At 40.2% G+C, this 21,978-nt stretch overlaps 1 protein-coding gene across 2 annotated transcripts in view; it reads left to right on the top strand.

The window, feature by feature from the left end:
* The window catches only part of LOC103722587 (D-lactate dehydrogenase [cytochrome], mitochondrial), a 94,003-nt gene that overhangs the window by 67,313 nt on the left and 4,712 nt on the right, over positions 1-21,978 (top strand). For both annotated transcript variants that reach the window (XM_039117740.1, XM_039117739.1), the window contains exons 15-17: positions 871-950; positions 1,134-1,264; positions 10,270-10,313. In XM_039117740.1, the coding sequence (XP_038973668.1) occupies positions 871-950; positions 1,134-1,264; positions 10,270-10,313 (255 nt within the window). The remainder of the gene's footprint in view (positions 1-870; positions 951-1,133; positions 1,265-10,269; positions 10,314-21,978) is intronic.

The raw sequence follows: 21,978 nt of genomic DNA, 5'->3' as shown, positions 1-21,978 counted from the left end.
GACAGTCATATTTGAAGGTAAGAATGACAGATCAAATAGTTGCTTCTTGTACTGGTTTTATGAGGAAAAGCTACCTAACTTGTATATATTTGAATACACCATTGCTTTTAAATGATTTGAGCCCAAAAAAATGCTTGAATGCTTTCTCATGGGGGTCATTGTGCTGATCCATGATGCACTTGTGATGTGTCCTTCCTACACATTCTGTTGGACAAGATGTGATACCTTTTCTTTCCACCCTTGCACATTATAGCGACTGTTCTGATGCCATTGGATCAAACACTTTATTTTTACTGCAAAAAGATGTAATATAGTGCTTGGGCAGCCAAAAGACTTTAAAAGTCTCTAGACAGGGAGGCATGGTCAAGCCCGCTCAAGAATAATGAATGTAGAAAACTGATAATTATGATCCAAGAAAATGATATGTGACATAATAAATAAGATGTAAATCAATGGGGAAGCACCAACATGGCAAAATTCAAGTACTAATTCATGCATAAAAGTCAACCTCCATAACATTATGAGGAGCACCTAAGTGACCTGCCTAGGACTTCAAGGTAGCCATGTTTTTAAACATTGCTTCAGCATTTAGGCAAATTGATGAAGGCACTCCTGCTTCTGATTTTAGCACCTTCCTTTTTTTCTCCCCCTTAGAAGGAAAGAAAGAGGGTCGATTCATTGGAAAAGGGACTACTTACAGAGGCATGATCAGATAAACGTGGAGTTAGGGCTTTGGAGTTTGTATTTGACTGTAGAGATAGAACATGGTGTAGAGAGTTTGCCTGCTTGGCCTGTAATTATAGATACTCATAGTCTATTTCAGATAGATGAACTTCCCAAGCATCTCTTCTCACAGAGCTCTTCTTGCAGGATGTCTGTGTTCCTTTATCAAGGCTTGCAGAATGCATATCAAAATCTAAGCAAGAGCTTGATGCATCACCATTGTTGTGGTATGTAATTGTGTTTAAATGTACAACCAAATTGGATTAAATTAGAATAAAATGCTAGTACCATACTAATGGTATACTTGCATAATGAAGCAGTAAAAAAATGTGCCTTCATTGTTCATGTAACATACAGAAAGTCAACCACTGATTGTCTAATATTTTCAGAAATTCTGTCCATGATTGCAGCACGGTTATTGCTCATGCTGGTGATGGAAATTTCCACACAATTATTCTCTTTGATCCAAACCAGAAAGAACAGCGATTAGAAGCAGAGAGGCTAAACCATTTCATGGTTCACACTGCCTTGTCCATGGAAGGTACTTATTTCATTTGAGAGGCTATGATAAATTAGGTTTCTAGTTTCTACCAATCAAGATCAGATACATTAGATGCATAGAATAAAAATGTCTACTAACATGACAGGTCATATTGTATTGCAACTTGTTTCTGCATCTACAATTTGATGCTGATAGCTGATATTTCCATGAATTAAACCATTTTACTACTTTACCGACAAAGAAGATTGTTTTATTGAGACAGACAGTTTTACATGAACCATTCTGTGGTATGTGGATTGTGTTGGACAGGCATGATAAGCAATTAGCATGTTGTTTCTTATATCATTATATGATTCTGACAAACTTTATTGAGGATTGCTTGATGCAAGAATCTTCAACCAGGAAATGCTAGTGTAATGTCACTCAACATTTTAGTTAATAAGCTACTAGGCAATCCTAAGCTGTGATCCATTGAAGGCCTAGGTAAGGTACGTACACAGCTAGATGGGTTCATAGAGTCAAAATTATATAACACTTAATTTTATTCAAATATTTTAATGTACAGCTTATGTAGTTTTCAAAGTTTCCAAACAACATAATACTAAAATTATTATAATATTTACAGGAACGATAAAGCGTGAGTTTACAAATATATATACCTATAAAATCCCTTTAGTTTCTTAGTCATTTAGGTAGAGAAAGGGTTATCTCACAGATGATAAGTACGTAGGATTGACATAAGGAGGAAGGATTATTTGATGGATAACTGTAATCTCATTAAGCAATCAAGCATTTCAAATTCAAGGATCAAAGACCTTGTTCTTCCTGGTCTGTCCCTATAATCTTGGATTGGATTAATGAGGAATAGGGTCTTAGGATAGGTCTGGGGCCTCGGGATCTACCAAACCGGCATCTTGTTTCGTTCACCTGGTAAGGGTACCCACTAGAGCTGAACTAGGACCTACCAACTAGAACCATTGCGACCTGGGGTGAAAAACTAGTCGGAGGCTCTTTCTCTACCATACCCGCGTGCTGGAGGAGGAAATAGAGGGAGAAAGAGTAGAAAAATAGGAGTAGGGGCTGGCCGGTTATGTGCTTCTCTATGGTGGTGATAACGACCTTTTCAAGGTGGATGATGTGGGCGATTTGGGCTCTGATGTCCTCATCCTAAAGGCCAATGGCCTCGACAGCCTCCTTATTCTGATGTTAAGGATCAGTGTTGGCCAAGGCGTGGATCACAAAATGATTGAGGGGGAAAAGAGATAGCGGGGGAGTCTGGACTAGAGTGAGTGGAAATGTTTTCTTTCCAAATATTTCATTGGGATGCTAGCTGCCCTCTGTGCGTGCACGGAATTGTCTCAATTGTGTCCTAACCCAGCACCTAACCTAATACAAGTCAATAAGGGTCTCAACACCTTGATTTGAACCCTTAATTAAAAAAAAAAAGACTCAGCTTTTCAGACTTTTCTTGCCTCTACAGTAAACATTATTTGGAGAATCTTGCATTTACCAAAGAAGAAGTGCACGTGTATTAGTTAATAAAATATAGGGTAATTGACTTTCCCATCCCTCTAAAGACTCCACTGTAACAAAAAGTCCTTGTTAATTAAATCTAAAACAACCGGTCCAGAAACTTTCCAAACTGTAATTTCCGGTCCCTGAGCCCCTTTTATTTTGAAATAAGATACCGAAAATGCCCCTTCCCTCATGATCTCCCATCCTTCCGAAGAAGAAGAATTTCAGAGACTTTCTAAACTGTAATCTCCCAGCCGCGGCTGCTGCCGACCGCGGCCTGCCCCCTCCCGCGGCCGCCGCCGGCCCGGCTCGCCTCCTCCCGAGCCCCCTCCCACGGCCGCGCCGCCGGGAATGCCTCCGCCCCTGCCCCCATGGTGGGAAGGTGCCGAAGAAGAGGAAGAAGGGCGCCGTCCCGCGTCCTGCGGCTGTCGCCGGCCACGGCCCGCCCTCCTCCAGCGTCCGCCGTGGCCCAGCCCCTTTCCGGCGCCGCCGGCCTCGCGGGAAGAGAAGAAAGAAGAAGAAGGGAAGAAGAGAAGAAAAAAAAGAAAGAAAAGAAAAAGTTTGAACTGGGGTCGACTCGTGCTCTGCTGGGGTCGACTCGTGAGAATCTTGGGTCGACTCGCTCACTTCTACAACAATTTTCTAAGAACACTTAACTGTGTGCACAGTCCTGTTAACTGTGTTCGCAGACAACTTAACTGTGTGCCGCCAGCTCGCGGAAGGAGAAAAAAGAAGAAAGAAGAAGAAGAAGGGAAGAAGAGAAGAAAAAAAAAGAAAAAAAAGAAAAAAAAAGGAAAAAATAAAAATAAAGTTAAATAAGCTTGGAACAATTAAATAAGTTTGGAACACACTTAATCTAACATGACACACGGTTAAATAAGCTTGGAACATATTTAAATCATCCCGGAACACACTTATTCTACCCCAGAACACAGTTATTTCAACTGTGCACACAGTTAAGTGTTATTAGAAAATTATTGTAGACTTATGCTGAGCTGGGGTCGACCCCTAAAGAGCTGGGGTCGACCCCTAAAGAGCTGGAGTCGACCCCTGAAATCAGGCAGAAAAACAGCTCTCTGGAAAGCCTGAGAGAGTAGACTTCAGGTGAGCAGGGGTCGACCCCAGGTCTGTGAACACAGTTAACTTGTCTAGGAACACAGTTGTTTAGGAACACAGTTAAGTTGTTTGGGAACACAGTTAACTTGTCTGGGAACACAGTTAAGTTGTCTAGGAACACAGTTAATTTGTCTAGAAACACAGTTAACTTGTCTAGGAACACAGTTGTTTAGGAACACAGTTAAATTGTTTGGGAACACAGTTAACTTGTCTAGGAACACAGTTGTTTAGGAACACAGTTAAATTGTTTGGGAACACAGTTAACTTGTCTAGGAACACAGTTAAGTTGTCTAGGAACACAGTTGTCTAGGAACATAGTTAAGTTGTCTGTGAACACAGTTAAGTTGTTTAGGAACACAGTTATCTAAGAATACAGTTAAGTTGTTTGGGAACACAGTTAATTTGTCTAGGAACACAGTTGTCTAGGAATATAGTTAAGTTGTTTGGGAACACAGTTAACTTGTCTGGAAACACAGTTAAGATGTCTAGGAACACAGTTAATTTGACTAGGAACACAGTTAACTTGTCTAGGAACACAGTTGTTTAGGAATACAGTTAAATTGTTTGGGAACACAGTTAACTTGTCTAGGAACACAGTTAAGTTGTCTAGGAACACAGTTAAGTTGTCTAGGAACACAGTTGTCTAGGAGCACAGTTAAGTTGTCTGTGAACACAGTTAAGTTGTTTAGGAACACAGTTATCTAAGAATACAGTTAAGTTGTTTGGGAACACAGTTAACTTGTCTAGGAACACAGTTAATTTGTCTAGAAACACAGTTGTTTAGGAACACAGTTAAGTTGTTTGGGAACACAGTTAACTTGTCTGGGAACACAGTTAAGTTGTCTAGGAACACAGTTAATTTGTCTAGGAAAACAGTTAACTTGTCTAGGAACACAGTTGTTTAGGAACACAGTTAAATTATTTGGGAACACAGTTAACTTGTCTAGGAACACAGTTGTTTAGGAACACAGTTAAATTGTTTGGGAACACAGTTAACTTGTCTAGGAACACAGTTAACTTGTCTAGGAACACAGTTGTCTAGGAACACAGTTAAGTTGTCTGTGAACACAGTTAAGTTGTTTAGGAACACAGTTATCTAAGAATACAGTTAAGTTGTTTGGGAACACAGTTAACTTGTCTAGGAACACAGTTAATTTGTCTAGGAACACAGTTGTCTAGGAACACAGTTAAGTTGTTTGGGAACACAGTTAACTTGTCTGGGAACACAGTTAACTTGTCTGGGAACACAGTTAATTTGTCTAGGAACACAGTTAACTTGTCTAGAAACACAGTTGTTTAGGAACACAGTTAAATTGTTTGGGAACACAGTTAACTTGTCTAGGAACACAGTTAACTTGTCTAGGAACACAGTTGTCTAGGAACACAGTTAAGTTGTCTGTGAACACAGTTAAGTTGTTTAGGAACACAGTTATCTAAGAATACAGTTAAGTTGTTTGGGAACACAGTTAACTTGTCTAGGAACACAGTTAATTTGTCTAGGAACACAGTTGTCTAGGAACACAGTTAAGTTGTTTGGGAACACAGTTAAGTTGTCTAGGAACACAGTTAATTTGTCTAGGAACACAGTTAACTTGTCTAGGAACACAGTTGTTTAGGAACACAGTTAAATTGTTTGGGAACACAGTTAAATTGTCTAGGAACACAGTTAACTTGTCTAGGAACACAGTTGTCTAGGAACACAGTTAAGTTGTCTGTGAACACAGTTAAGTTGTTTAGGAACACAGTTATCTAAGAATACAGTTAAGTTGTTTTGGAACACAGTTAACTTGTCTAGGAACACAGTTGTTTAGGAACACAGTTAAATTGTCTGGGAACACAGTTAACTTGTCTGGGAACACAGTTAACTTGTCTAGGAACACAGTTAACTTGTCTAGGAACACAGTTGTCTAGGAACACAGTTAAGTTGTTTGTGAACACAGTTAAGTTGTTTAGGAACACAGTTATCTAAGAATACAGTTAAGGTGTTTGGGAACACAGTTAACTTGTCTAGGAACACAGTTAATTTGTCTAGGAACACAGTTGTCTAGGAACACAGTTAAGTTGTCTGTGAACACAGTTAAGTTGTTTAGGAACACAGTTATCTAAGAATACAGTTAAGTTGTTTGGGAACACAGTTAACTTGTCTAGGAACACAGTTAATTTGTCTAGGAACACAGTTAAGTTGTTTGGAAACACAGTTAACTTATCTGGGAACACAGTTAAGTTGTCTAGGAACACAGTTAACTTGTCTGGGAACACAGTTAAGTTGTCTAGGAACACAGTTAACTTGTCTAGGAACACAGTTGTTTAGGAACACAGTTAAATTGTTTGGGAACACAGTTAACTTGTCTAGGAACACAGTTAACTTGTTTAGGAACACAGTTGTCTAGGAACACAGTTAAGTTGTCTGTGAACACAGTTAAGTTGTTTAGGAACACAGTTATCTAAGAATACAGTTAAGTTGTTTGGGAACACAGTTAACTTGTCTAGGAACACAGTTAATTTGTCTAGGAACACAGTTGTCTAGGAACACAGTTAAAGTTGTTTGGGAACACAGTTAACTTGTCTGGGAACACAGTTAACTTGTCTAGGAACACAGTTGTCTAGGAACACAGTTCAGTTGTTTGGGAACACAGTTAACTTGTCTAGGAACACAGTTGTCTAGGTACATAGTTAAGTTATCTAGGAACACAGTTAACTTGTTTGTGAACACAGTTAACTTGTCTATGAAAGCCTGAGAGTCGACTCCTGGTGAGCAGGGGTCGACTTGTGCTGTTAAGGGGTCGACTCCAGGTCTGTGAACACAGTTAAGTTGTCTGTGAACACAGTTAACTTGTCTAGGAACACAGTTAACTTTATTTTTGTTTTTATTTTATTTTCTTTTCTTCTTTTTCTTTCATTTTCTTTTTTTTCTTTTCTTTTTCTTTTTTTTTTCTTCTCTTCTTCCCTTCTCCTTCTTTCTTCTTCCTTCTCCTCTCGCGAGGCCGGCAGCTACGGAAGGGGGTCGGACGGTGGCGGCCGCAGGATGGGGCCACCGGGGGGGGGGGGCAGCGGCTCCTCTTCTTTGGCACCTCCCCACCGTGGGGGCGGAGGTATTTCCGGTGGCGCGGAAGGGGGCAGCGGGTGCGGGAGGGGGCGGGCTGTGGCCGGCGGCAGGCGCGGGAGGGGGTGGGCCGTGGCCGGCGGCTGCCTTTTTCTTCTCCTTCTTCGGTGGGAATGGGAGAGGCGGGGGCATTTTTGTCCCATGAAGCAATGTTAAAATATATATGGACCGGTTGTTAAACAACCAGTCAACAGGGATTTAATGTTAAAGTTCGGTCAATAAATGGACCGCCGAGCAAGTTCCCCTAAAATATATGCACTCCTAACTTTCGTTTCTACAGTCCTCGTCTATTTTTCTCTCTGGTGTTCATACATATAAGAATTTCAAATGTGGAAGGAGGGATGACATATTACTGTTACAGAATAAAAATATAGAATAGCTTGTAGATTGCCAGTTGTGTGTTGCAATCAAAGAAGCTCCACAATGAGTGACCTTTAAGTGTCTAGCCACCAAACTAGGCACATGGCTGATATCCATGTGTAGGAACTCTTAACGTAGCAGGTGCCTTGCCTATTGAGCTACCCAGGCAAGTTGGTGGGACTACTTAGGTGCCTGGACACACCTTTAGCAACTCTACTAGGGATTCTGTTGCTCATCTAGCTATCATGAATTATGAGGTTATGCTTCCTTGTACATCAGTCAACTAGCTTATAGTGCAAGTTATTTGTAACGTAAAAGAGCTGCATTCTTTTGTTACTATTTTGATTAGGCTTGATTCACAGCTTTACGTTGTTAATTTTAATTTTATACTTATAGCTTTACTCTGATACAATAGCACACCTTTACTAGAAATGGATTGTAAGTGTTACTCTGAGAGAAGACGTAATATTCTATTAGATTTGGTGGCAACTTACTTGGTACTTATGTGTCAGGAAGCAAATTGGTCATTCTATTACACCATAGAATGATGGTCCAAATCATTTGAGTTGTTTCTAAATTTGATTTTTCCTTTTGACTCTTTGTTTAGCTTTGGGCTCAAAGCTTATGGCTAAATATGCTTTCTTTCTAGGTCAGAGCAGTATGTAAATACCATATTCGGTTGTTATGTGGCTAGCTTAGAGGCTTTGAGCTGCCTTTTAATGCAAAGAACATCTGGTTTATTTGTGAAGATGCCCATGATGAGTTAAACCAGGATCTCTTTTAGTTCATGTTTATATGATTATCATTTTTTGATGGGCTCCTCTAGCCTGCTTCACTGTCAGATTACATAAAAGTAGCAAGTAAACGTGAATACTTCGATTAATGATGTCTTTAACAATGAAACATTAAAATAGACATTTATTTTATTATTTTGTATTTGTTAAATTTCAATCACAGTTCGGATGTGCATGTTTTGATCTTTTCTTGAGCAAGGGTGGATATGGTATGTGTGCCAAATTGCATGCTGTGCCTATGCTTTGAAATGATTGGTACACCCATGGTACAGTTTTTTTTACCTTTTATTTTTTTTTTGTTTTCATGCAATATTTTTTTCAAGAAATATGGTTCAGTGTTCTAGTCATGGTTTTCATTGTGTGCTGATGTTTTTGTATTGCTAGATTATTATATGGCATCACATAACTTGCAATCGTAAATCCATTAAAAACTTTTGTATGTTAACATTAACAATTGAAAATGAAACAGTTCCAAGAAATCATTGAATTAGATGAACATTTCCGTTTTCAATTTGATGAAGCATATGAAATCATTTCCTGGAACACATAGCATTCATTTAATTAATGACAATATGATTGCAATTTGATGAACCATGCGAGTATATTCTTAATGGAAATCATTAAATTTAAGATTAACAATTGAAATGATTCACAAGGATTAATTGTGTAGGTTCATCAAATCTGAAAAAATCTGTGGAATATAACTTGCAATTTTCTACCAATTATTCTTGCTTTTGATGTTGGATTCAGGCTTTGGGGATTGAATCTGTTAATCAAAGGTCATTAGATCCACCAAGCCACCAACAACAAGATTCCCATGCTATTTCTTTAAATCAAACACTAAATAATCTTTGAATTTTTCAAAGAGATTAAAGAAAGGTGGAAATAGGATACCAGGCTAGAATACCCTTTCTAACCAGAATCTCCAATTACTTGATTCAATCCTGCAAAAAATGCACCAAAGGGATGCAACCTTCTTCTTATACTTTTTCCCACCTTGAGATGGTGGAGAATGAACACTAAAATCATTAAAGACCCCATCGTAAGGGAAAGTGAGGGTATTGCTTTGTTCAGCATTGAGTCAGCTTTATATGGGTAGAGTCAATCTTGATACAGCCTGAGTCACCTTGATATAGGTTTAGTTGGGGCTGGTACACGCAGTTTGCCCTTGATTACCATGAATACACACCACAACCCCCTGTTAATCTCCTAATCGGTACTTTATGTATCATCTAGTATGGGTCTGGTAAAGTTGGTTTCTGGAAATTTACTTTCAATATGCATGTGGTCATTGGATAAGTAGTCTTAGCAACAATTCTATAACATAAAGAAAAAGGATAATATGCATGTGGTCATCTAGGCTGTCACACCCTGTGCGATGGCCATTTTTGGCTGCGAAGTGGGGGTTTCCCCTTTTTCTTATTGTTTGAACCTTCTCCTTGCTTGCTAGGTGGGCTGTATTTGATGCATTAAAATTTACTTTGCACAGTCATTTCGAATCAATCTATTGAATAGGTGTATATGAATCTCAACATATATAAAAACTACATACTAATGAAATTGCAAGCTAATTCAGTATTAAAGATAACATTTCCATTAGAACTTAATCATTATCATATACACAAATTCTAGACCATCTTCACCTTGCTGGCCCTGAGTGCATGGCAGGCTTGTAAATGCCCTTGTTCGTTACCAGGTTCATGATGTATACTCAGTATAGTTTCAGATCACTGAGTATATGGGATTTGAATAACTCCACTTATATTTTCAGGTTGAACTCAAATTACACAAAAGAGTAGCTTGAGAAACTGCAATTATGATAGCATGTGCATGATTTTATTTATAACATACTGCCATATTTCTTTTGAAATGTTACCTTTTTAATAATAATAAATACTCCTTAGAAATTAAATTTTTAAAGAAGTTCTAGTAGGGTACTAGAAAACAACCCGAATGAGCATCATTTTGTTTGGTTATTCCAAATTTGAGGAGTTCCTTTTGTGCAGCCCAATATACCTTCTTCCGTACGTCCTTTCTTTTATTGGCTCAAAAATAAATGACTATGAACTATTTTCTAGATCTATAATATGAAGATGTATACTAATTCGTGCATGCAATAATTGTATCTTTTATCTAAACTTTTTGTCATTAAACAGGAACATGTACAGGAGAGCATGGTGTGGGTACAGGGAAAATGAAGGTATTTCTTCTGTTTTTAAAGTTCAGCCATTGATTACACTTGACATGGTATTTGGCATGACATCATGCTTAAGTTGTGTTCAAACATTCAATTGCTATGGGCGCATTATTGCAAAGTGTGGGAAATATCAAGTTAAAAGAAAGTATTTTAAAAAAGTATAATGGAAAAATTAAGCCCATTTTGCAGCACCTAGAAAGTGTTCATCTGGTAGTTGGATTTATTGCAAAAGTTGTAGAGTAGTAATTGTATGGACCATGATTTCTTCTTTCCTTTCTTTTTTTCTTCCCTTTGATGAGAAGAGAGGTCTAAGCCACCTGATATTTAAGATAAAATACCAATGTCAATTACAAAAGCTGGAGCTCTAAGCTTCTCCAAGTGGTAGTTCCCCTCCACCCCTTTACAATAGCTAGTCAACTTTTTCCATAAGACTACAAAACTTTATAAAGCTTTTCCCATTATTGCAGTCAACCAATTTGAAAACAAACTTAGAGAGCCCCTTAAAGTCTCGTAACAAGAAGTTTCCTTCGTAGCAAGGTTTGCCGAACTGGTACTGGGATCCGTACTGGTCGGTGGACGGGTTGGTATGTTATCGATTCGATACCGCATCGACATGGTATGCTTGGGTCTGCCGGTTCCATACCGGCATGCTTAAAATTTTTTTTGAGTTTTTTAAGTTCAGTTAATTAGTAATCAATCTTTTTCAATGATTGTAAGTCTAATTTGATATTTTTTATTTTTTTTAAATTTTTATGATTCTGGTTTAACCTAAATGATGCATCTTTTTCAATAATTAGTTTTAAAGTTTTTTAAAAAAATTAAATATAAATATTTAAAAAAATTAATTTCAGCTCAGATCCATGTAGAATCTAACAATGGATGCTATATATATTTTTCTAAGCCCGTGGATATGCATTAAAGATTATTTCTTAATTTTTTTCAAATTTAGGCCTAGGCCACTGTGCGCATTATGGTATCAAAACTTGAATAAATAGATACCAAATTTTTCTAGAGAGTAGCATGCGTGCCCTTAAATACGCTTCTAATTTTATAAGTTATATAACTATTATTTTTTATTCTAAAAATATATTTTTAATTTTTAAAAATTATATATAACCCAAAAATTTATTTTTTATCATCGTTTAAATCATTTATAGATCTACAACATATAATAAAATTATGCCCAAATCGAAAATTTTGGCATGATCTTCTCTTATTTTGCAAATTTTTAGCTACTTTTTAAAGTCTCCTTTCAGAAAATAGAGAAAATGAGATAAAAAAGAGGAAGCACACTTCATTTAGGCTTGGATCTTTCAATCGTGCTGAATCAGTGTGATTTTGCAAATTGCGGAGAAGGGGGAGCCATTTAGGCGTCTTAAGGCTAAACGAAGCAGAGGTGTTAGGAAGGCCTTCCCAACACCTTTTAACAAACGAAACAAATGGGGAGAGGGCTTAGTTCTGAACCGGGTCTACTCGGTGCCAACCGGATGGTTTGTACCGATTTTAAATAGAACCAATCGATTTTGAACGGTTTCGCCTGTTTTCGGCCGGTTCCGGACAGTTTGGAATCCGTTCCGGCCTAGAACCGATATTAATGGGAGAACTGACCTGGTTCCTCACGGGGTCGGCTCGGTACGGGCCTAGCCGAGCGGTCCGGTCCGATTCGGCCTACTTTGCTTCATAGTGAAGATTCTTCTAATACATTCCTTCCAGATGCTCCAAATCACCACGAAGCCAAATAGATCCCAAGCCAGTCTGAACTGTTTCGGAATTCTTTTCTTCCTCAACTGTCCACAATGACGACAATGAGGGAGCATTCCCTTAGATTTTTATGGTTTGAAGTAAGGTTTACAAAACTGGCACCGAAATATCTTGGGATGGTATGGTCAATATATATAGTATGACCCGATACTCAGATAGGCTTCCAATACTGATTCTCATTTTCAGCCATGGTACCACTCGAAACCAGATAGCATTGTTCGATACCGGGTGATACAGGCGGTTCTGCTCGGTTCAAACCAGTATGATCTAATTCGGCTTATATACCAAACCAAACCTCAATACTGTACTGGTACCAGTATGGTCTAGGGCAAGCAGCATGGGTTGGTATAGCAAAGCCCAGTCTGAAATATTTCCTTTCAAATTTGTTTAAAGAAATTGCAACTTAGAAATAAGCCAGAAGCATTTTCCTCCTATTAACAAAGTACACACTGTACCTTTACCATCAATCCTTTGCTCATATTATTTTTGGTACTTGGTCCAATGCCAGCTGCATGAAGATTCTAACCCCATCATTAATAAGTTTATACATTTCTTTCACTGAAATCCTTCCTTCTAAATATCCTTTCTATTTCACCTTATGTCCTTTGATAGAATTCTGGACTAACTGCTTCCAAGCATTTCACTTTGTGCATTCTTCCTGTACCTCCTGATTCAATGACCTGTGAAATGAAAAAGCCCAACCATTTTTGGCTTCCGCTAAATTGTTTAGCCATGGTGCAAGCCTTTTTATCCACTGTCTGAAAGAAAGATGGACAAAAATTGCAAACTGAATTTCACTTAACCAGGCAGTGATCCAAAATCTTATGTTCTTACCACCATGGGAGAAAGTTGATTCCATAAATGCATGGTTCTGCAAATGTCTCTCCACAAAGGTGACATCTTCCTACAAGGTATAATCACAAAAAGCTTCAATCTGATTTTCCTGTGATAGTTCAAAGAGACCATTCTTTCAAATGAAATCTTCTTGTCTCAAATATCTCCATCCTCATATAGCAAGCAGAGCCATATTCATCCTTTCTAGGTCTTTTATCCTCTCGAGTTTTGCATCTGTTCCTGATTTAATGAGACAAGAAATCCCTGCAGCTTCTGTATTCTTTCCAGAAAATTGTTTTACTAATACCATCAATTCTTTTAATCACCCAATTAGTTAGGTTACATAATGGCATATGGTACACCGAAATAGCTGGTAGAACTGAATTTGCCATTGTTTGACTTCCTCCAAAGAAGAGAATTTACCTTTCCATGCAGCTAGCCTTCTATCTACTTTGTTAATCTCTTCCAACTGTCTATTTCAGTTTTTCCATCTGACAACAGGAGTTCAAGATAATTAATAGGAAGATTATCCCACTTGAAGTCCAGAAGTCAGGACCAGGGCTGCAACTCTTCCTGTGTTTCCACTCAAGTTCACTGACTTTTATTAAGTTGACTGAGAGCCTGGTTAGAAGTTCAAACACATAAAAAATAAGTTTAAAGATTGGTACCTGCTTTAATCTGCCTCGCAAAACAGCATTATATCATCTGCATATTGTAAGATAGTAGTGCCTTCTCCCTTTTAGTTCTCACCAATTCCTGCTAGCAAACTCCCAATGATTCCAAATACTACTGTCACGCCCCGAACCCCGCACCCGGGTCCGGTACGCGACCGGCCGCATGAGCCCTAGAGCAGTGCCCTAAAGATCATGCAAGGCCTAAGATGAACAAAAATCCGATAATTCCACAGTTAATCACTTAATTCAAATAGACAAGTTCGACATGTCCAAATAAACAAATTAGTTTAATTACAATATCTTCAAATGTTCATCGACATCGACATCAAAGAAAGATAAACTAACTAACTAGCTAATGACTTTGATACTCGCGCTCCGCGCCCAACCCATCCATGTTTATGCATCCTGCAACACTGAAAAGAGAAAACAAAAAGAAGGGGGGTGAGCTTTACAGCCCAGTAAGAACCCCTACACATCCACACCAACACAATAATAATATAGATTTGAAAACCACGATAAATCGATGCACATTTCATGAAAACATAAACAGTTTCCAAAAGACTCAAATAATCAATAAAAGTATGTACATCAAACATCAATAAAAGTCCAGTCACACAAGAATGATATAGCATATCATAGCTCATAAACCTTCATTACTGTTTTCAATGCTTTTTCTTTTCATTCTATATTAACTTGATCCGGATCAATTATTTTTCCGACTTTGAGCTACATCCCGGTCACGTTTTCGGCCCGTGACGGGGCAATCGATAGTATCACATTTCCAGCCTGTGATGGGGCAATCGATAGTATCACATTTCCAGCCTGTGATGGGGCAATCGATAATAACGAGATAAGCTCAAAGTCCCTGTTCATTTAATCAATTCACAAACACACATCCATTCCCTTTTTCCACTTTATTTCCGGCCTAAACTAACCATGGTCACGTTTGCGGCCCGTGACAGGGCAATCAATATAACATGGTTAGTCTATACCACCACATCCATAAATCCAAATATGCAGGTATAGGTTATACACATACATGCATCCATCATAATACCAATCACAAGCCATCACGATCAAAATATAATTAAATATAAAACTGTTTTGCTTTGTCTGGATCATAGCATATCAAACATATATAATGCGAAAATATTTTTATCATGTAGGATTGGCGTACAAGGATTCTTACCCTTTATTGAAAACTCAGACAACTAATCATCCGCCCTCATGGCGATCTATGAACCGGAATGCGCAGGACTCTGCTCAGCGTCCTCTCGTCCAATAGATTGTTTCCCTACAGAACCAAGTTATCATTAAAATTTATCAAAGATATATGATGATCTAGGACTCCTGTTTAATCCTCTAAAGGGTCCTCTAAAATCTAGCATCCCAAGACTATCTAGAGTCCTCAAAGCCATGATCTCCCTAGATCCAAGTGTAAGGAGAGAATCCAACAACAAATAATATAATAAGAGGAAAATATAATAAGAGAAAGGGAGTGGAAAGACCCTCTCTCTTTCTCTTTTCTTCCTTCCCGACGGAAAGGGGAGAAGGGGGGTTCGGCAGCAGGTGGCCCACGGCCGGCGACGCCCACTGGTCGTCGGCCTGTGGCGGTGCCGGCGGTGCCACACCCGGCGAGATTTCAATTGTACCTGTCACCACGGTGTTAGAGGCGTCGGTATCGTGTTGTGTAAGAGCATAGACTCGCCCCTGAGTTCTAGGCCTCTGATGTCCTCGTTGTTCATTCTGAGTTGCTTGGTTGGTTGGAGCTCCCTGAATAGGCTGAGATACCTGTCGAGTTTGTTGCTCTCTGTGATTAGGACAAGTGTCTGCCCTATGGCCCTGTTGGCCATATAAAAAACAATTCCCATTAAACCAGTGACAGTCTCTTCGATAGTGGGGGCCACCACAACTATAGCATTTTACAGTATCCTTGTGCTGAGTTTTATCATTCATAGTAGTTTGTTTCTTGGGCTTGGATTCAGTATTTCTGCCCTGCTTATTTTGTAGCTCAGCTTGTCTGTTCCTCTTTTTCAAAATTCTTTCCCTCTCTTCTTGAGTGTCATTTAAGCCCCTTTCAACTACCAAAGCTTTGTTAACCACATCCTTGTAGGAAGAAAGCTCGAAGGTAGACACCTGTTGTCTGATTCGGGCTCTAAGTCCACTTTCAAACTTCTCAGCTCGTTCTCTTTCATTCTCCACCTGTCCTGGGGCATACCTGGCCAATTCCTCAAACTTTGCAGCATACTCTGCGACCGTCATATTCCCCTGCTCTAACCGGGTAAACTCTCGAAATTTCTGCCGTCTCACGCTTTGGGGAATATACTTGTCACGGAAAAGCTCCTTAAATCCTTCCCAAATCAAAGATGTAGCGTTCTGTCCCATCTTTCCTCTTTCCACATTCCACCAAATATCCGCTTCTTCCAGCAGCATAAATGTAGCAAAAGTAACCCTATCCTCATCAGGGCATCTCAGAGCATTGAAAACCTTTTCCATTTCATTCAGCCAAGTCTCAGCCTCTAAAGGGTCAGAAGTGCCTTTAAAAGCTGAAGGTGCAAACTTATTGAATTCTGCCAAACTAACATGATGCTCCTGCCGACTCGTAGCCCCCTGTAGGTACTGAGGAGTCACCTGCTGCTGCTGATGTTGTAACTGTTGCTGCATAAATTGTTGCTGCTGTTCCATGAAGCGTTGTTGCATCTCCATCATTCTCATCATGTCTGAACGGGAAGTAGCTTGTTGCATCATTGTTTGCATCATCTGAGAAGCACTCAGTGGTTCATTAGGCTGAATTTCAGGCTCACCCGAGGTTCCTGTCCTTGGAGTTTTCGGGGTTTCCATCTTCAGAGCACTACCAACAGGGTTGACGTGGTGTTCCTGAGGGTGCATACTCCTGGCCGGTGAGGGTGGAGCACCTTCTTGTTGTTTGGAGGGCGTCCCAGCAGCGGAGCCTTCGGCAAAGTGAGTCGGCCTCCTATTACGTCCACGTCCACTCCCTCGTGCCATATCAACCTGCACAAGTTACTTTTAACATTTTAGGATTGCAAAGAAAATGTATCTATGGGGTACTTTAGTAAGTTATTTAATATTCTTCCCCCACTCACTCAAACCTGAACCTAAACCCTAGGATACCTTAACCTTAAGCTCTGATACTACTCTGTCAGGCCCCGAACCCCGCATCCGGGTCCGGTACGCGACCAGCCGCATGAGCCCTAGAGCAGTGCCCTAAAGATCATGCAAGGCCTAAGATGAACAAAAATCGGATAATTCCACAGTTAATCATTTAATTCAAATAGACAAGTTCGACATGTCCAAATAAACAAATTAGTTCAATTACAAGATTTTCAAATGTTCATCGACATCGACATCAAAGAAAGATAAACTAACTAACTAGCTAATGACTTTGATACTCGCGCTTCGCGCCCAACCCATCCATGTTTTTGCATCCTGCAACTCTGAAAAGAGAAAACAAAAAGAAGGGGGGTGAGCTTTACAGCCCAGTAGGAACCCCTACATATCCACACCAACACAATAATAATATAGATTTGAAAACCACGATAAATCGATGCACATTTCATGAAAACATAAACAGTTTCCAAAAGACTCAAATAATCAATATAAGTATGTACATCAAACATCAATAAAAGTCCAGTCACACAAGAATGATATAGCATATCATAGCTCATAAACCTTCATTACTGTTTTCAATGCTTTTTCTTTTCATTCTATATTAACTTGATCCGGATCAATTATCTTTCCGACTTTGGGTTACATCCCGGTCACGTTTCCGGCCCGTGACGGGGCAATCGATAGTATCATAGTTCCAGCCTGTGACGGGGCAATCGATAGTATCATATTTCCAGCCTGTGATGGGGCAATCGATAATAACGAGATAACCCCAAAGTTCCTGTTCATTTAATCAATTCACAAACACACATCCATTCCCTTTGTCCACTTTATTTCCGGCCTAGACTAACCATGGTCGCGTTTCCGGCCCGTGACAGGGCAATCAATATAACATGGTTAGTCCATACCACCACATCCATAAATCCAAATATGCAGGTATAGGTTATACACATACATGCATCCATCATAATACCAATCACAAGCCATCACGATCAAAATATAATTAAATATAAAACTGTTTTGCTTTGTCTGGATCATAGCATATCAAACATATATAATGCGAAAATATTTTTATCATGTAAGATTGGCGTACAAGGATTCTTACCCTTTATTGAAAACTCAGACAACTAATCATCCGCTCTCACGACGATCTATGAACCGGAATGCGCAGGAGTCTGCTCAGCGTCCTCTCGTCCAATAGATTGTTTTCCTACAGAACCAAGTCATCATTAAAATTTATCAAAGATATATGATGATCTAGGACCCCTGTTTAATCCTCTAAAGGGTCTTCTAAAATCTAGCATCCCAGGACTATCTAGAGTCCTCAAAGCCATGATCTCCCCAAATCCAAGTGTAAGGAGAGAACCCAACAACAAATAATATAATAAGAGGAAAATATAATAAGAGAAAGGGAGTGGAAAGACCCTCTCTCTTTCTCTTTTCTTCCTTCCCGACGGAAAGGGGAGAAGGGGGGTTCGGCAGCAGGTGGCCCACGGCCGGCGACGCCCCCTGGTCGTCGGCCTGTGGCGGTGCCGGCGGTGCCACACCCGGCGACGCGCCATGGTGGTGTCACGCCCGGCGACGGCCGGCCGGAACGGAAGGGGAGAAGGCTGAACAGAGGCTCGGCTTTCCCCATCTGCCCGGCGGCTTCCCGGCCACATCCCCAAGGAAATAATAGCCAAAGACGAAGGAGAAGAAGGAGAAGGTGCTCACCTTGCCTTCGGCGAGCTCCTCCCGACCGGCTCGACGGCGAAAGCTCCGATCCCTCCCGCGGCAAGGTAGAACCCAATCTCCCTTCTCTTTTTTTTTTTTGTGTGTGTGTGGAAAGGCCCTCGGTTGATGCCCTAGGAAAAGAAAGGGAGGAAATCTCCCTGATTTGGTATGGTTTTATCACCTTATAACCTCCCCTCCGATGGATTCGAAAGGAGGGGAGAAGGGTTTGAAAACAGGGGAGGGAGCCAATCGGGAGTCTCCCTCCCTCCTTTCTCATGTGTTGGGCCGCCTTGCTTGGAGGCCGGCCCAACCACATGCGGGCCTTTACATTCTCCCCTCCAAAAAAAGAATTTCGTCCTCGAAATTGACATACCTGAAGTTTCAAAAAGCTGCGGATATTTGACTTTCATCTCTTCTTCGAGCTCCCAAGTAGCCTCTCTTTCTATATGATTATTCCATGGTACCTTTACAAAAGGAATGGCTCGGTGTCGTAGTACTTGATCCTTTCTGTCCACAATTCGTACCGGAAACTCCTCATAAGTCAAATCTTCCTGAAGATATAATGGCTCATATGCTACCACATGACTCGGATCTAGGACATATTTCTTCAACATTGACACATGAAAAACATTGTGCACACTGGATAAAGCCGGTGGTAAAGCCGGTCGATACGCCACCTCCCCAACCTTGTCCAAAATCTCAAATGGACCAACATACCTAGGGCTCAATTTGCCATGAACCCCAAATCTCATCACACCTTTTGTAGGTGACACTCTCAAGAAAACATGATCTCCAATTTGAAATTTCAGTTCTCCTATTATCAGCATAACTCTTTTGGCGACTCTGAGCTGTACGGAGTCGTTCTCTGATCACTTGCACCTTATCAACAGTCTGTTGTACTATCTCTGGGCCTAATAATTTTCTCTCGCCCACGTCATCCCAAGAAATAGGAGATCGACACTTCCGGCCATACAATGCCTCAAAAGGAGCCATTTGTATGCTTGCTTGATAGCTATTATTGTAAGCAAACTCTATTAGTGATAAGTGGCCATCCCACGCTCCTAGATCCATAACACAGGCTCTCAACATGTCTTCCAAGATCTGGATGGTTCTTTCTGACTGTCCATCGGTTTGGGGGTGGAAAGCTGTGCTAAAGCTCAATTTGGTTCCAAGAGCCTTACGAAGACTCTTCCAAAACTGTGATACAAATCTACTGTCTCTGTCTGACACAATGGTAACTGGGACCCCATGCAACTTCACAATATGCTCTATATATAAGCCTGCCAATCTTTTTAAGGAGAAACCAACTCTGAAAGGCAAAAAGTGTGCTGATTTGGTTAGCCGGTCAACAATTACCCACACGGCATCATTACCTCGTAGGTTTTTTGGCAAGCTAGTCACAAAGTCCATGGTGATATGCTCCCACTTCCATTGAGGAATAAGTAGAGACTGTAATGGTCCCGCAGGTCTCTGATGTTCTGCTTTTACCTATTGACATACTAGACACTGAGCTACAAATTGAGCAATATCCTTTTTCATACCACTCCACCAAAAATGTTTCTTTAAATTCTGATACATCTTTGTGCCTCCTAGATGCATTGTATAAGCCGAGCTAAGAGCCTCCTCTAAAATTTCATTTCTTAATTCTGGAACTTTAGGGACGCACAATCTGCTACCAAATCTTAAGGAACCATCCTCATGCACATGGAATTCGCTTTGAACACCAGACTCTACTATTCCCCTTACCCTCTGTAATTCTGAATCCTCTTTTTGAGATGACTTAATTCTTTCAATCAAGGTAGGCTGCACCATAAGATTAGCAAGTCGTACTTGAGGATCATGCAGTCGTACTTCAATTTCATATCTCTTCAAGTCCAACAAAATGTTTCTTTGTGTAGTGATCAGAGCCGCTAATTTACTTGAAGATTTTCTGCTTAGAGCATCGGCCACAACATTTGCTTTTTCCGGATGGTAATTGATAGTTAGATCATAATCTTTTAATAGCTCTAACCATCTTCTTTGCCTCAAATTCAGCTCCTTTTGAGTATAGATATACTTCAAACTTTTGTGGTCCGTAAAAATTTCACAATGTTCACCATATAAATAGTGCCTCCATATTTTTAAAGCAAAGATCACAGCTGCTAACTCCAAATCATGTGTAGGGTAATTCAGCTCATATGGTTTCAACTATCTAGAAGCATAGGCTATCACCTTCTCATTCGGCATAAGAACACAGCCGAGGCCCTTGCGTGATGCATCACTATAGATGCTGAAGCCTCCTGTTCCAGATGGAAGGGCCAATATCGGAGCTGTCACCAATTGTCTTTTCAACTCCTGAAACTCTGCTCACAATCCTCCTTCCATTCAAATTTTACTTGCTTTTGGGTTAGGCGAGATAGAGGCATGGCAATACGAGAGAATCCCTCAACGAATCTCCGATAATATCCCACTATTCCCAAAAAGCTGCGCACCTCGGACACATTAGTAGGTCTACTCCAATGAACTACTGCCTCTACTTTCTTTGGGTCGACAGAGATGCCATCCTTGGAGATCACGTGCCCGAGAAAGGTGATACTGTTTAACCAGAACTCACATTTCTGCAACTTGCCATAAAGCTTGTTTTCTCTAAGAGTTTGTAATACTATCCTCAAATGCTCCTTATGCTCTTGTGGACTTTTTGAATAGACTAGAATGTCATCAATAAATACTACCACAAATTGATCCAGGTAGGGTTTGAACACCCGATTCATAAGATCCATAAAGGCTGCTGGTGCATTTGTTAACCCGAAGGGCATAACTAAAAACTCATAGTGTTCATATCTAGTTCTGAATGCTGTCTTTGGTATGTCTTCAGCCTTTATTCTCAACTGGTGATATCCGGAGCGTAGATCAAGTTTTGAGAAGATTTGTGCCCCTTGCAGCTGATCGAACAAATCATCAATTCTCGGTAAAGGGTATTTGTTCCGCACTATTACTCCATTTATTTCTCGATAATCTATGCAAAGCCGGAAACTGCCATCTTTCTTTTTCACAAATAGTACAGGAGCACCCCAAGGAGAAACACTAGGCCTGATGAAACCCTTGTCCAACAGCTCCTGTAGTTGTTCCTTTAGCACTTTTAATTCAGCTAGAGCCATCCGATATGGGGCCTTAGAAATCGGTCCAGTGCCAGGATCAAATCAATGGAGAATTCAACCTCTCTATCAGGGGGTAATCTTGGCAAATCCTCTGGAAAGACATCAGGAAATTCCCTCACAATAGGAATGTCTTCTAGTTTGAGTTCTTCCAGCTGGGTGCCCATTACCATGGCTAAGAATCCTTCATCACCTTTCCGAAGGAGTCGCTTGGCCTGTATGGCTGAAATTACTTTTGGCGGAGGTGACATTCTGTTGCCATTAAAAGTACACTCTAGCTGACCAGAAATTTGAAATTTTACTGTTTTCTCGAAGCAGTCAACAGTGGCATGATATGCTGCCAACCAGTCCATCCCAAGGATCATGTCGAAATCCTTCATCCCTAGGACTAGTAAATTTACTTTCATTTTCCTGCCTTCAATATTC

The sequence above is a fragment of the Phoenix dactylifera genome, unplaced genomic scaffold (genome assembly GCF_009389715.1).
Source record: "Phoenix dactylifera cultivar Barhee BC4 unplaced genomic scaffold, palm_55x_up_171113_PBpolish2nd_filt_p 000268F, whole genome shotgun sequence".
NCBI lineage: Eukaryota > Viridiplantae > Streptophyta > Magnoliopsida > Arecales > Arecaceae > Phoenix > Phoenix dactylifera.
The sequence above is the reverse complement of the archived record's forward strand: the minus strand, read 5'-3'. Positions and strand labels throughout refer to the sequence as shown.